This window comes from Podarcis muralis, chromosome 1 (assembly GCF_964188315.1).
Source record: "Podarcis muralis chromosome 1, rPodMur119.hap1.1, whole genome shotgun sequence".
In the NCBI taxonomy this organism is placed as follows: Eukaryota; Metazoa; Chordata; class Lepidosauria; order Squamata; family Lacertidae; genus Podarcis; species Podarcis muralis.
The window spans coordinates 45,024,175-45,040,182 of NC_135655.1; the positions used below are offsets into that span (position 1 = coordinate 45,024,175).

Below are 16,008 nucleotides of genomic sequence, written 5' to 3' on the forward strand. Positions count from 1 at the left end.
GACAAGAGCATTTCTGTAAGATTCAATTTCAGTAAGCTATGAAGTAGCCAATATTCTCTTTGATTTATATGGCATTCTGTTCAGTTAGGGAACACGTCATCACTGCTGGTGCCGATACTGGATGGATGAGAAAGATAGGTGACCTCAGGATGTTAAAAGTGATATACAGGGGGGACAAGTACAGAAGGCATGAGTCTGGAAATGCTCTTCTGCATGATCTAACGCCACTCATGAGACTCACAACACAATCCTACACATAAATACTCAAGGTACTCAAAAATAAGTCTCATTGAGTTCAATGGGGCTTTAAAAAGACATGATTATAGCATTAAGAAATTAAATAGGGGAAAAAGTTAATTCCTTTTACTATCACACATAGCAGTACAGAGTGTTGAGTGCAGAAATTATTTGGTTCTGCTTGCCCTTGTTTTTGGTGTTTGAATTTTGCCATAACTCATCCTTAGAACCTTCTGTAGCTGTTTAATTTATATTTGCCTAATAGTGGCAATCAGCAGTTCAAGACAACAGTGGTTTACATTTTCTTAAAAGATGCCAGACACTGCAGGCTTCCAGGGAGGAATCATGGCACACTAGACATCTCCTGTCCATAAATCTTGGTTATCACATTATCTATGGGGGAACAGGGGATACAGGGGAACAGGGATAACAGGGTTTAACTTCCAGTGCTCTGAAAGGCATGCTTTCTATGCCAAGGAACCAGTAAATTTTATTTTAAATTATCCACCTCACTGATGAATGTGCTAATTGTGAAGTGAAGCCACATTACAACACTGTGAAAAGGGAACGCAAGGAATATACTGTTGATAAGTAAAGACTAATATATTAAAAGCATTCAGCATGGCAAAAATACTGTTGGACACCCCACTGACTGATGGCATTGTGCAGCAACTACTGGATGAGCAACCGAACGAGCTCAAAGCTCATATGTATAAAATGGTGAATAAAAGTGAACTAGACAAAGCTGAGGCTAAAGAAGACACAGAGCCTTTGGAAAATAATATTTATGGAGGACTGCCAGAACAGGAAAGTGGAATGGTGAAGCTGGAGACAGTGGAATGGCAGATTCTGGAGCTATGATGCTGGAGGAGTGGAATGAAACCATGTATGGAGAGATTAAGAAATATAATACTTTTATTATTTGTACCCCACCCATCTGACAGGGTTGCCTGAGTTGGCAGAGATAGAGCTGGGAACAAGGATTCCACATACAATTTGCAGTGAATTCAGAGGGAAAAGCTTTCAAGTCTCTGGCAACACCCCTGGAAAAAGAATGGTAGAGGAAATGATAGGACTATTTTTTTTATTAAAAAAAGGATGGAAAAATAAGAGGAAATGGGATTGGAATATATAGAATTGAGTGTGGATTAATGAATATACAACAAGCAAGTAATTATGGATTACTGTTTTAATATATGACCACAGCAAAGGGACTCCTGTGGGGATAAAGATCAAGGATTTATTTTTTTCAACATTGGAGGTAAAGTTGTTATGTTGGACAGGAAGAAAACTATTGTTGACATATATTGATAATAACAATAATTCAAGAACCTCTTTTGTGCGGAAGGAAAATGAACTTGATACCCGGATCTGAAAACTGGAAAAGCATCACCCAGCAGAAGAGCAGCTGGATACCACCCTGGAGTGAATATTTGAGTAATTTTTATATATACAACTGACAGATGGATAATTGGAAGCTCTTTTTGTTTATTTCTCTTTCCTTATCTTTTTCCTCTGTTTCCTGTTTCTATTTTTATTTTTCTGTAGCTTTTTTCTTTCCCTTTTTTCTTCTTATTTGCTCTTGCTGCTTCTTCTTATGTCCTCTGCTCTGGGCCAATGAGGGGATTCTATGTAGATGAAGGTGATGGCTAGCTGCTGAAGGGCCCTGTGTGACAGGCAGGGAAAGGAAGATCTCTCCGGGTGGGAGGCTGGGGAAAGAAAGGGGATCTCCCAGGTGAGAGCTAGGAGGATCAGATCCACCTCTTTCTTGGTGAGACAAGGGTTAAGATCTACCCATAAGAGAGGACTTTGCATTCTTCCTCTTTTTGTTTATACTGAAAAAATTAATAAAATCTTTTTTTGTTAAAAAAAAAGCCAAACACTGAATTAACACAACTACAGAGATAACTTTATGAGTAATTGTACATTTAAACTAACGGGAAGCAAATCTGTGTTACAGAACTTAAGCAGCTTGCTTTAGAGTTACTGGAAGTACAGACCAGGGCTAGCCAACCCATAAGGCAAGATGAGGTGACTAGATTCAGAAGGACAGCAGATCCCGCTGCACTCAGTCACTTCTTCCCTAGCAGGTGTCAAAATGTCTTTGGTCAGCCCTGGTATAGACAAAGACAGTCTTCAAAATACATGGTTGTGTCATGGATAAAGGGTCTTCTGCAACTTCCGCTGCGGTGCAGCACTCTTTATTCTCTTCTGCCTCCCAAAGGTATTGAACCACATAAATAACATAGCTGGAGGGTGTTCCATGCTTTGCAGAATTTGTGCACTTTGGGCACAGTACAAATCTTTCAAGTTGGAAGTACACTCACCTCTTAACTTCTATTGTTGTCGTTTAGTCGTTTAGTCGTGTCCAACTCTTCGTGACCCCATGCACGCCAGGCACTCCTGTCTTCCACTGCCTCCCGCAGTTTGGATCCCTTTTCCCCTGCAATGACTTTAAGATACATTCTTCTCCTACCATCTAAGAGTACAGTGGTTATAGACTCCGCTAACCCAGAAATAGTGCTTTAGGTTTAGAACTTTGCTTCAGGATGAGAACAGAAATCATGTTCCGGCGGTGCGGCGGCAGCAGGAGGCCCCATTAGCTTAAGTGGTGCTTCAGGTTAAGAACAGTTTCAGGTTAAGAACGGACCTCCGGAACGAATTAAGTACTTAACCTGAGGTACCACTGTACTACTATTGGGGTCTGGGTGATAGAATTGAATATAGGAGTTTAATGAACAACATCTATGGGGTCCAAAATTTCCCACGTTGTCTTTGAGCAAGATAATAAACCAGATGACCACTGGATCCTTTTCAGACCCATGAATCGAGCTTCTTTTTTCACAGCCCTGTATTCTATAGAGCCAACCCACACAGATCCACACAGATTAGTTGCAGCTAATCCCAATATAAATTTACTACTTTTACTGTCTTGTTGAATTGTATTATTGCAAGAAGTGTTTTGTGGAGAACTGCGTCAAGTCACGTAAAGGTAGGGGGGAAACTGAACAGTAGCAGCAAACCTCTCGTCGCACTAATGTCCTGTAAAGGAACTGGGCTTAGTTGTTGCTTGAAGAGCAAAAGTCACCAAAAAAGTTGAACCAGGATGAAACCTGGTACCAAATTTACTATAACAGCATCCAGAAATTACCTTTTCTTAATCCAGTCATTGAAGTAAAAAGATTTCCCTTGATTTGGAGAAGGGGTGGGGATTCACGGGCAGCTTTCCCATCGCTCCAGGTTCCGAGCCGTAAGTTCCCAGCTTCCAGCTCCTCTCCCAGCAGTTTCAGATTTCATGAAGTCCCCTTTTGCTAGGTTGCCAACACCCCTTACTGTTCACCCCAGTTAATAGAGGTTCCTAATGTAGAACAAAGGCAGCTGTGGACATTTTCTTTGGTTACTCCACAGTCTAAGCTGATTCCAGAAAACACATCTACCTGCTTCAACAATCGATGTGAGGGACAGGGAATAAGCAGAAAGCTGAAGAGACAACCAATGTTACTGTATTTATTTTATTAATAAAAATTATATATTGCTTGATAGTTTTTTTAAAATGTGGGATTGTGTTTTTTAAAAAGTCCCAAACATCATAGAGTTTATTCAACCAACACTTTGTCATGGATTCTACCAAAATGCCTTTCGCACTCACTCTTCACACGATGGAGAGAAGTGTATGAAAGAAATTCTAATTTACTTTTAATGTGGGATCTCTCCAACCAAGAGTTTGTGTGTCAGTATATGAAACAGTACTGGGTCATTCCCAACAGTTCACAGCTTTAACCCACTTAGTACTGTACTTGAAATATAGCTGACCAAAAGGAAGTTTCCAAGTTGTTCCAGAGATGTAACAGTTAACTACCTATGGGTTGTTAAAGCAGTCTGTAATTCTCAACAAGCCAATGTGTCTGGCACAGCTCAGTCAGTAGACTATAAAACTCTTAATCTCAGGGTTGTGGCAAAAGATTGGGCACCCTGGGCAAAAAATTATTGCATTACAGGGGGTTGGACTAGACAACTCTTGTGGTCCCTTCCAACTCTACAGTTCTATGAATACCTAATTTTAGGTGTTTGTGATTATGCTTCTTTTTGAATACTTAAGATTTACAATTCACTTTGTTTGATGGAGACTTCACTATAGATCTTAATCTTTGCACACTCCTTTATGTAAATAAGCTATCCCTATAACATCCCTGCCTGTTTTGTATTTATTGTTTTCTGGACAAAACTCACCATTCACTGATGTTTAAACACTATCATATTTACTCCCATTGAAAGGAACTTGCTGTATATTTCCCAATTGCAATTTGCACCTGGCAGTGATTCATGGAATGCAATGGTGAGAAATCAAGCAACGAGAAAAACGTCCATTTTCATTTCACTACTGTAGGGGGGAAAGATGTTTAATATGTCATCAACATTGCAAAACTGGTAATTCACAGATCAGCACCACACTTCCATTTCATAGGAAACAAACTTCATTGCTTTTCAAAGGAAGGTATTTCCAGAACTATTTTTGGTCAAGTTCCATATAGAATAAATTGAACAAATGTAGGCAAAATAATTGTTTGCATGCTGAATGAATTTTTTTTATTTAGAACCAGTTTATAAAAATAAAATACAAAATAATTTGAAAAACAGAACTTAAAACATTTACAAAGCCTTGATATGATACAAATGGGGGAAGGGAAATAAATAACTACACCTTTATGTACAAATGACCATTACAAAGACACTATGTCAGTACCTTATGTTCTTAAACAACTGAGCAAAAATTATAAATAAAAAGACATCCAATTTGAATTTTGGAAACAAGAAGTGGGGAAAGACTGGAATACTTGACGATACTAAGTTACCTCTCCAGAACAACTTTCTACCTAAATTCATCATCATAACTGTTATTCTTGAGATGCTAAATGTTTTCTAGTAAATAGCAAGTGCATTTTTTTCTAATTTTGAAATAATTCATTTTTAAAATATTGTTAAGCAATTTCAGATTAGTTAGAAGTTCAGTGCTTCAGAGGTCACTCCTGGTTTCAAAGCCTTCATTTCCTTCATTTTTGGATTCTGTTGTAAAGTAGTTAGGGGGGCAAACCCAAATATAAAACATGATCAGGCATGAATAGTTCAGTAAGAAAGCAGATGTTTAGGGAGAGTTACAGAAACGTACTTTCTGGCCACCAAGGAACAGTATGCAAGAGAGGTTGGAGGACCACCTAGATGCATAATACTGCTCTTCTGAAGGATCTGAAGACCTGTGTAAAAAGCCTTTTTAAAAGGCAGCTCAGTGAGTTGTATCTAACATTATTCATACTCAGACACAGTGAAATTAACAGACCTACAGACCTGTTACTCATGACCATCAATTTCTTTGAGTCTCCTCCAGGTCTGACTAACATTGGATAGAACCTTGTATTAATTTGACTCTGCTATATATATAGAGCCAGAGCAGCTGAAACATTTCCTGGTGCAATCCACAATCTATACACTTTTGCACAAAATGTATATTTTGTATATCTAACGGGGGAAATCATGGCAAACACAATTATCCTCTGCGGCTCATTCTTTTAGTTCCTTTAAAGGCAATAATTTGGCTAATGCCATGGGGAATTATGCCTGCATAAAAATGGACAAAAGTACAACATAGTATGTCTGGCAGAAAACTGAGATAGCAAGATCCAAATGCAGAACAGCAAAAGTCAACGCTTACCAAAGCAAAGATTTTGTAAAAGACCCAAGGAATTAAATTTCTAAATCTACATACACTCAGATGTCAGAAAATCTCTTTCGTTGAATGAACACTCAAGGTAAAGCCTACTTAGATGTTGCACTGCTCTCTCTAGTACGAATGACAGATGAACTCTGAACTTTAACCCAAATTCCTAAGCCTATAGAACTATATGAAAGTTTTAGATATAATGGAGTGCACCACTGCTCAGAAGTCCCTCTCTGTGTGATGTCCTTGTGACCACTTATTGCAGAAGGAAATAAGTTGTATTCCTTTAAGTTACCTACAAGCAAGCTGAGTTGAGCTCATAAAAGCAAGTTGCTAGTCTAAAGCTGCAGAAGTTCAATTTAAAGATTTTCTAGCACTAGGGGTTTTTGGCCATTATTAACTGTTATTAGACACTGTTACTAGAGACCAAAGCCATTTAAAAGTAATAAAATTATGGAGCTACCACCAAGTTAAAAAACAAGACCAACATACAATACGCTTCTATATATATATATATATATATACATATACGCACACAGCCTGCTGTGATAATAATTACATAAATGTAGATGATATAGGCAACACACTCGCCTAAGATCCTATGACTAGAATTGTTAATATTCCATCTTACTCAATTTGTTTGTTTTCAGAAAACTATTCTTGTAGGGTTGTGAGGAGAAAAAAAGTTCCTCTGAAATGGAAGGCCAAAATTTGGAGAAAGCTATGTTATATACAAATCCTTGTTCATAAGTACAGGTATCAATCAATTTATCACTAAAAGACATGCACAACAATAAGCATACTACATATCTGGTTTAAGGCCTGTGCCCACTCATTCCACTAACCTGTTTTACTAACAACAGATTTAGTTGGTGGAAAAGCAGACTACACAAGAACAAAAGCAAAAAAGTTGCCTTTCTTATTTCCCTGCTTTTTGTTTTGAGACAAAGGAAGGGGTTAGGCACTACCCTAAAATGTCAGAATGCTCTGGGCAATCCTCAAACAGTTAAGGGGGTCAGTTGGGTAAGTCAGCTATTACAGCCATTACAGCCCAATCCTCAAAGGCAGCAGGGTCAACATACTGTGGGATGGGGGTCTTCATTCATTCAGTGAGCCCCCATGTGTTGTCAGAGCTCCCAGAATCTTCAGGTGCATAGGAGGAGTCAGTGCTCTGCAGAGATTTCCTCTATGCAACCACGTATGTTTTATACTAATACAGAGAGGAGCAAGCATTGTAGTGGGTTCTCTGACCACTTTCCCCTCTTAAATAAATGTTACTTATGAGGAGTCACTACAATAACAAACTTGATCTTAGGACAAAAGGAAGCCGTCAGAGGATCCTTCCTCGGTGCAAGGCTGGGCAAAGGAGATCTGTGCCCGCTATCATGGCGGGTTGGGCTGTCCTTAACTCAAAATGCAGGAAGACCAAGACTACAGGAGACAGTATAGCAGCATAGTGATTTGGGAATCACAGCATATAATTTGGGGGCTCAATGCAACAAGATACGCACTATCTTAATTTCCTATTAGCATTAACTGGGAAAATAACACTGTCCTGTATCTTGCAGCATTGAGCCTATAAAAGCAGCAAGGTTATGTTTTCTCTCGGCTATGCCAATAAACCAGTTGGCCTATTACATTTTTACCATTTTTAATTGGTTTGTTTTGAGGAAATAAAAGAAAACGTGCAAATAATATTTTAGATAAATTGAAGGAATAGATTTTAAAATGCAGGCACAGTTACGCTTTCATATTTAAGTACATTATTGGCATATATTCATTGTCTTCCTTATGTTATTAGAATTATTGTCCTTTGTTTTCTGCAAACGGGAGGTGATACAAAAGCATTTCATAGATTTACTACTGTAGATAAATCAATGCATTACTTATGTTTACCTCAGGGAGGAATTGCATCTGGTGGCATCAGAGAACATTAAATTTGTAAATTATAAAAATAAGCAGCCATAGGTAAAATTAGAGCAGGGTTTTGAATATTGGTAATTTCTTTTCATTAGACTTGATGGAGATGATGTTCAGCAAAAACATTATATCCAAAACATTTCCCACAAATACACGTGTTGTACTGTAGAATTAAAATAAAAGGAAACCTGAATCAAAAAGACAACTCTATTTTCTTGTTACTATTAAAGAACAGCATTAGGGACAGATAAAGGCAGGTGTTAAAACCTCTAAATGACCCTTACCACAGGCAGTACATGAGTATCACAGGAATGCTATGCTTATTGTTACCCTACAAAGATGCTACGCATAAGTTTCAAACTGCATTCCCTTCCCATCTAGCAAGGCTATATTGTAGCCACAACATGTGTCAGGGATGTGACAAGTGTCCCTCCAACTATTATAGAAGAGTTTGTTGAACAAGGTAAAAATGGAGTTTGCCAGCAATAAACCTCTAATTCTGAGATGTTTCCCATCAATACCATTTAGAAGTGTGATCTACATACCATAATATAGCAGCCTAAAAATGATAATACTAAAAACTGTGCAAAAGATGCTGTGATGTTCCCGGAAGCAGTGAAATAAAGTGTATTCAGCACAAAGTGGCAAAAGTTTAGAGAATCTGTAGAGTAGGTACTGTATCTATTATACCTGTCACGGCTTTGGGGTAGTATTCTCAACTTAAGTTGAGCAGTGCTGCTCAGCTGACAGTAAGGCTTTTGTCATCAGAACAGGAAAGGAAGCAATTTGTGGTGATTCCCCCAATCTGCTGCTGCAGTCCCTTTGCCCTTCCTAAACCTGCTCCTCCTTATCATCAGCTGATTGACACTGCTGGATACAACCAATGGGGTTTCACTGGCAAAATGATGCTGTTTGTGGGTAAATGTCTGCAGCCTATTCAGAAGATTGTGCAACTATTCCTTACTCTGGCTCAAGCCAATGAGGAAACTAGTTTTATTTGTTCTGATTCAATCCCAGCCATGCTTATTAATTCTTTGCTGCCCTTGATTTACATATTCAAATTTGAAATTTATTATCCAACACAAACTAGATCAAGCAATTCAAATTAACCCCATGACAGCAATCACTTCATTACTGTGTGGCTAGAGTTGTTGTAATCAAAATTCATTCACAATATCTATTTGGTTCACTTCCAGAAGTGGTAACGGTTATGCAGATCTCTGTGTAAGACATGACATGGAGAAACTAAACCACGGATTAAGACAAAGAAAATGAGTTGGTTAATAGTAAGCCAACATGCTAATTTAAAGCTTCATTAGTAAACTAAAGGATTTCTAATCACTATTGGATCAGATGTTTGGCAAAGTGACAACTCCAGAAAATAGTTTTTTCAGTCACTGCACTAAAAAAACACATAGGCAACCTCCTGTGCTTTCCACAATTACCTTCTAGTCTGACCTATATCTCAACTGCATTTGTACAACATGGAAAGAAATATAAACGCATTTCAGCACAAAATAGTTTGAACATTAGCATACATATGCCATAAGTAAGAGGAATGTATAACAGCATTTTGACAACATTCTTTTTAAGTCAATGCATAGGATAGGAATTATTTTGTCCCTGACAGCAAAGCATGAAAATACATCTTTGGGATATGCCTCTCCCTACATGCAAGGGGAACTGTTTTTCTAATACTGATGCTCTGGGCATGTTTATAAAGGTTTTCCTCCAGGGCTCTTCTAGAAGCATCATGACCATGGATTTAGCACAAAATATAAAAACTGAATATTGCAAGCAGTTTAAACAAGTCATAAATAAAGGAATGCCTTTTTAAGCTGAACTTTTAGAAATCAAATGGTTATATGACATTAAATGCCTCACAAAAATGTAAGAATGAGCATGAAGAATTCATAACTTTGTTGTTTCAAGGCAGTTATCACAAAGTGATGTACCTCTGTATCAACAATAATTATTTACCTTCACGATAAATTATTCCCTGGAAGCACTTATGTACCATCTCAAAAGGGGGCATGTCATGTAACCCAGTTTTCCCAAACTGGTGTCCTCCAGACGTTTGGGACAATTTCCAACAGTCCCAGGCAGCATAACTCGCCATCATGGATGAAGGGAGCCATAGTCCAGAAATCTGATGGACACCAGGTTGGGGAAGAGTGATGTAGAATGTTTCAACTACACTCTATGAGGATAATTTGTTAGCTGAAAGTAACTCTATAAAATTTGGTAACATGTGAAGACCAGAACACAGACACTTGGATTGCAGCCTCAGGGAAGCGTTGAGAGTCCCAGCAGCTTTTCATAGACATGGGAGAGAGCAAGAGAAAAGAGCTGACAAGGCAAGGGCAAAGAGAAAATTAATTTTCTTTGCTTGTATCATATTGATCTATTATCATCACTCGCTGCCCAGTGTCACAAGGAACAATTTCAACATGAAAGCCTGCTGATGGAAAGATGTGGGGGAAAGATGAAAAGTCAAAATCATGAATACACATCTCACTTGGTCATCGGATACATAGCTCCCCTGATTCATTCCATTTCATTCTGAAATTTAAAAGTGAAGCGACAAAGCTGATATTGAACACTGAGTTGCTGAGCAACCACCAACCCTTCAGTCCTGAACTGAGGCATGAAGAATATTCAGCTTTGTGCATGCCAGGAAATGGGAGCAGCAAGGCCAAGGGTATTTAATTCAGGCACGCAACTGAAGGAGTACTGCATTGTCTGTGGTCCATAATGTTACAAATGCAAATGAGAGAGTTAGGGATATAGAAGCATATGTATATATATATATATATATATTTATATTTATAAATATTTATAATATATAATTTACCATGAGAACATGCAATTATTGGTATAGCACCTATCATACAATATAATACAACATAATAGGTCTTATAAATCATATAGTTTCTCAAGAAACAGCAGGTATGCTCTCCCTACTGCATTCCTCTGTAGTGTTTGAAACCTGACTGAGGCTAAGGTTTCACACTGTGCTACATTACTTATGGGAAACAATATACACATTTAAGAGTAAAAAAATTCCAACACATTCTGACAGAACCAGAGAAATTCAGTGCAGCTTCAATGCAGCATTAGAAATGTGTTAGCTCAGAGAGAAAATATTCCCTTTTCCATCCAAAGATACTATTTTGGCAGCAAACGAAGTTAAATAAAACAAAGTTAAATTAAAAATAATTTATGCTGGCTACAGGCATATGACTATAGCAAGCAGATCAGTAATTTCCAAATTTACCCACACATCCAGTATCCCCTACAACAGGAACCTTTTTGGAGAGCTAGTTGTATCCCTTTTAAAACATCCCTATGTGATCCACCATTGATTTCTAAATCTAGCAAAACAAGTCATTCCTCGAATAGTCATAAAATGATACCCATATAAAGTTTGGGAAAACTAAAAGCCACTGATCTTATTCAGAGGGAATGGAAGACAATCCTTAAACATGAGTTTTCAGTATGTTGTTTTCCAAATTATAATGTCCCTAAGCACAAGAATATGAGTAAGGAACTATGTATATTTGTATTGCAGGAAGCTACAGAGGTGTGGGCTTCCACCCAAACCCCCAATAAACATGTATGATTACCTGGTTCAGATTTTGGTAGCAACATCTGCAAATTGGACAGACGTGCTCTTGACATACAATATAGGTTTAGGGATGTTGACATGTGAGAAATAGTGTTGTAGGTTTTACTATCAAGTATTATTTTTCAGATTCTTAAGAAAACAAAGGAATTGCTGCTTCTTTCTAACCTACTACGTATGAAGGCTCTGCAGTGTCCTTTTAGTAGGTGGTGAAAGCTTCATTTATCTTCCAGATTTAGATTACATTCTCAAGTAAGAAGTCTAAGTGTGTAAACATTTTTGCTCTTCCTCAGTACAGTTACACTGAGAGGAACACTGTAAATAAGGTAGGTAAATGGACTAAACATCTCACCCCAATGGGTAAATTCTCATCAGCTTTAACAGTGGCTCTCCTTTGTACCCTGAGAGACTATTGCACAAACAAATGTTTTAATTATAGGAATGCTCCAGGGTCCAAACTCTTCTGGTTTTCCTTCTTAACTCAGACTGTGAGCATCATCTCCAGATCCTTCATATATGATATGATGTAAACCTGCCATAACTCCAGAAATTCACACACAGATAAATGATCAAGTTGTCCAAGAATCAGGATCTGAACAGCAGTTAATAGAATGTTACCAATCTGAAAATATAGGTAAATTTACATAAATGTTAAATTACATTGGTTTCAGTGGATTTGTACACATTTACTGCATATAAGAATGTAACCCACATTAAATATACAGCGGTACAAGATGCTGAGTTTTTCTGTTTTTGCTTTAAAAGGAGGAACATGGGCAGTGAGCAACTTGAAAACAGATGTGTGAAGCCCAACACTGATAGAAACTTACAGGAGTATTGCTGTTTCAAATAATGTGCTTTTTAAAAACTCTACAGACACACACAGCTGAGTAGTACCTCAGATGTAATAGTGCCAAGGTGAAATTAATTTCAGGTTTCAGGTTTGATAACTGAAAGAGCCTAAAACAGGTCATGCTTTTATATGAAATCAAAAGTAAACTAAAATCTTATTAAAAACACTCACCTCCAAGACACTGTTCTGTTTCACACATCTTGGACTTTCCAGATGCTCCATCCCTGCCCTCTAGCCTCCCTGATCTGCTTGCTGCATGTTCTTAGGAAATGCCTGGCCACTCATATACAAAGTGGACCTTATAAATATTTCATCTTAATTTTTGTTTCCTTTGAAAGTCAGGATGAACACTGATTTTTGAAGACTTTTGTTTAAATACACAGTACACAAACACAACATGCATCGGATTAAGGGGCTTTGACACCAGACACAGACTCAGTTCCTATCTGCTAAGTTTACTGGCTGATTTGCTCTTCCCTGTGGGAGACTTAACGTTAGAGGAGTGGTGGCAGGAGCCACTAGATCCTTTCAACCCATTCTTGTTGGACTTGTTGTAGCAGTGCTCTTGTTGGCAGGATCTCCTGGAAGATGAAGAGCCTGAAAGACTGGGAGGCGATTTACTCCTTCCAAGATGTGGGGATGAGCTCCTCTGCTCATGGTGAGGACGCCCACCCCGGGATGGTGAGGAGCTGGTAGTACGAGGCAAAGAAGAGCTCCTAGGGGAGGCACTGGGACTGCGTCTGGGGACGACGGGGCTTTTGGGTGGTGTTTTGGGGCTATGTGGAGACCCTGGACTCTTACACTGAGAAGAGCTTCGTGGTTTCTGAGATCCATTCTGAAGAATTTGAGCCAGGCGAGAGATCAGGTCTGAATCGGAGCTGCTACTTCCTAGTACTTTGTACCTGCGCAACCTTCAAGAGAAAGAGAAGTTGATTAGTACCATTTCCTCCTTCTCCAGTGCCATGAGAAGGTCTGGGTAGGCTCATACTCCTTGATCTAAGAACAAAGGCACTTCTCTGTGTGCCCCTCTAGCAAAAGTCTAAGGGGTGGAGTTCTTTTCAGTGGCAGCTCCCCATCTGTAGAATGTTCTTTGCAGGGAAGCTCAGCTGGCACTGGCATTAACAACCTTCTGCTGCCAGGTGAAATCCTCTCTTCCCACGTATTTGAGCATTAATATCACTGTGGTTCCTGTGGAAATTTCAGCTATGTATTTCTTGGTGGTCGTGCTTATGTTGTGTATGGGATGGAGTGATCTGATTAATTATAATTAGTAGATGGTCACTTTTAATGCTATAGCTGTTTTAAATGTTGTATTGGTATGGATTTTTTATTCTTATAGGTCACTTTGAGGTACTTTTGTGGAAACTTTTGTGGAAAGTAGTTATTCTACAATAACTACTACTACAATGTGGCATCTTTACTACTTATTTCCAGGCCTGGCCTAATGTGCTACTGTAAAAGGACCAAGGCAAATCAAGAATTATCCCACAGGAAGCTGTCCAAGTCCTGAAATCAACCTGAGGTCCCGCTTTCTGTACCATCATTGAGATGGGATGGGTGGATACAAAGATGATAGCTTTTTTAGTGATAACACCAAAGAGGAAAGGCCTCCCTCATGTGATCCAGCAGGCTCCCTCTCTTCTTGCATCCAGGCAAGAACTCATTTGACAAGCACAAGAAACTGAACCTTTGGTGCCATTGGCCCAGTCCTGTGGAATACTCTGCCAACAGAGATTCAGCAGGCAGCTTCTGCGCCAACTTTTAAATGCCTCCTGAAACTATTCCACAAGGCCTATGTGGGCGATTAAGAATACATCCTTCCACAATGGTTGACTGATGTATGCTTTTAGTTTTTAACTTTTTATGGTTTTTATTGCATGGTTTTTAAGTTTTATTGCTGTAAACTGATTTGATTTTTTAAAATGACATAGCACTAAATAAATAAATTGAATAAATAATACATAGGAATAAGTATACTGCATGCATTCACTGTAAAATGCAAAATCTGGTATTTGACAACCAATTTAGCATCCTAAAAGCAACTTTTAAACTTCAGTAAGTGTGGCTACAAAACCTATAAGAATGCAATCTGTATTCAGAAGCTGTACAAGTGTTGCACAGGACCATCAGGAGGTCTTGGCTATTGTTCCTCGCTGATAATTTTTTTGTGACTTGAAGGCAGCATGTTACAATTTCCTGGAGTACAAAACCCTGTTTAACGAGAATCCATAGCAGGTCAAGAGGAAAAAGAGAGAGAGTGTAGCGCAAAAAGCAAGAGCTGTCTCATACCGTCTTCAAGTCTCTGAAAAGCCATGATTCTCAGGCATAGTCTGCATTACCTTGTAAACACCACCCAGGAAAAGCTTTTGCTTGAAAGAAAAGCTACAAATAAAAAATATTTTGTTTCCGCTTACATTCTGCTATTGTGTCCTTTAAATACTTAATAGTCAAAGGTCCAGCTTTAAGAAAAAGCATATGATCAGTTGTTGGTTGATTGGTTGGTTGGTTTTTGGGTAAATCAGACAAGGAATGGTAACAGAAAAGGTGTTTTCTTAATGGCATTACCCAAAGATACATGATAAGGAGTGGTTTATATTAAGAGTCATAGCTTGATTTTCTTACTATCATATCCAGCTCACTTGGTGCGTACTCTTAGGTCTTTATAGGCAATCCAGGTTCACTTAAATCTAGAAGCAAAATGTTTTAGAAACCTAGTGTTTTAAATTACCGTATTTTTCGCTCGATAACACGCACCTGACCATAACACGCACGTAGTTTTTAGAGGAGGAAAACAAGAAAAAAAATATTCTAAACGAAACAGTAGATGTATGATTTTTGTGGTTCATGCTGTGGCCACAGACATGTGATCTGATGGTGAGTTTGGGGTGACCCAGTGCAAAAATCCTGAGGATCCATGTGGATCCGTGCTTTGTAACCACGTTTTAAGTGGGGAGGGAAGGAAAAGCACTCAATGGACAAGGAGCACACGTGGGGTGTGTGGAGAAGGAGCTTTTCTGTGAGCTGAGCGGGGAGGGAAAGAACACTGTTGCTTTAAAGGTATACTTAAGGTATTTGCCCTGTGGCTGGGGTTTTTTCCATTTAACAGTTTGCAGCCTTTTAATTCTGCTCCTTGTTTTGAGGCAAAATAGATTTGAGCAAGTGAAGAGGACTTGGATTGCAGGGGATTCGCCATTAGCTGTGTAAAAGCGCTCCTCCTTGCAGCCTGAGTGATAAGCAGCCACCAGCAGCAATAGAATGGAGCACAAAAAAGCGGTAGGGGCACTAGGACCCAGACAATGCTCAAATCTATCCTGCCTGAAAACAGCTGAGAAGCGGGGGATAGCCTTTTTTTTTACTTCCTGGTTTTCACTGCGCTCGTGGCTCAGAGCTCCAGGTTGGGTTTTTTTTTGTTGTTTTTTGCTGCTGGTTGCTTAAATTTTATCCTTCCTGATCCAAGCCCTCCTGTCCCTCTGCAGCCTCATTGCTCCGTTTAGAGAGCGGGCGGACCTTTGCTAGCTGAGGCTGCAGCAGCTGTTGCTGGCTACTTTAAAAGCGCTTGCTGGCTTTGAACCGCCTGCCTTCTCCCGGCTCGCTATGACTCCTGTCTGTCCCTCCTCCCCTGTAAGCAGCTGCTGCCCGCTTTGCTGCCATGCCTCTCCT

The 16,008-nt window shown here is 39.0% G+C and overlaps 1 protein-coding gene across 5 annotated transcripts in view; it reads right to left on the reverse strand.

The window, feature by feature from the left end:
* Positions 1-4,795: 4,795 nt before the first annotated feature.
* The window catches only part of TTBK2 (tau tubulin kinase 2), a 48,669-nt gene continuing 37,456 nt past the window's right edge, over positions 4,796-16,008 (reverse strand). For 3 of the 5 annotated variants that reach the window (XM_028724181.2, XM_028724161.2, XM_028724199.2), the window contains one exon: positions 4,796-13,259. In XM_028724181.2, coding sequence (XP_028580014.2) covers positions 12,791-13,259 — 469 coding nt within the window. In that variant the 3' untranslated portion in view covers positions 4,796-12,790. The remainder of the gene's footprint in view (positions 13,260-16,008) is intronic. The other 2 variants (XR_003705995.2, XM_028724189.2) reach the window with 2 other exon arrangements.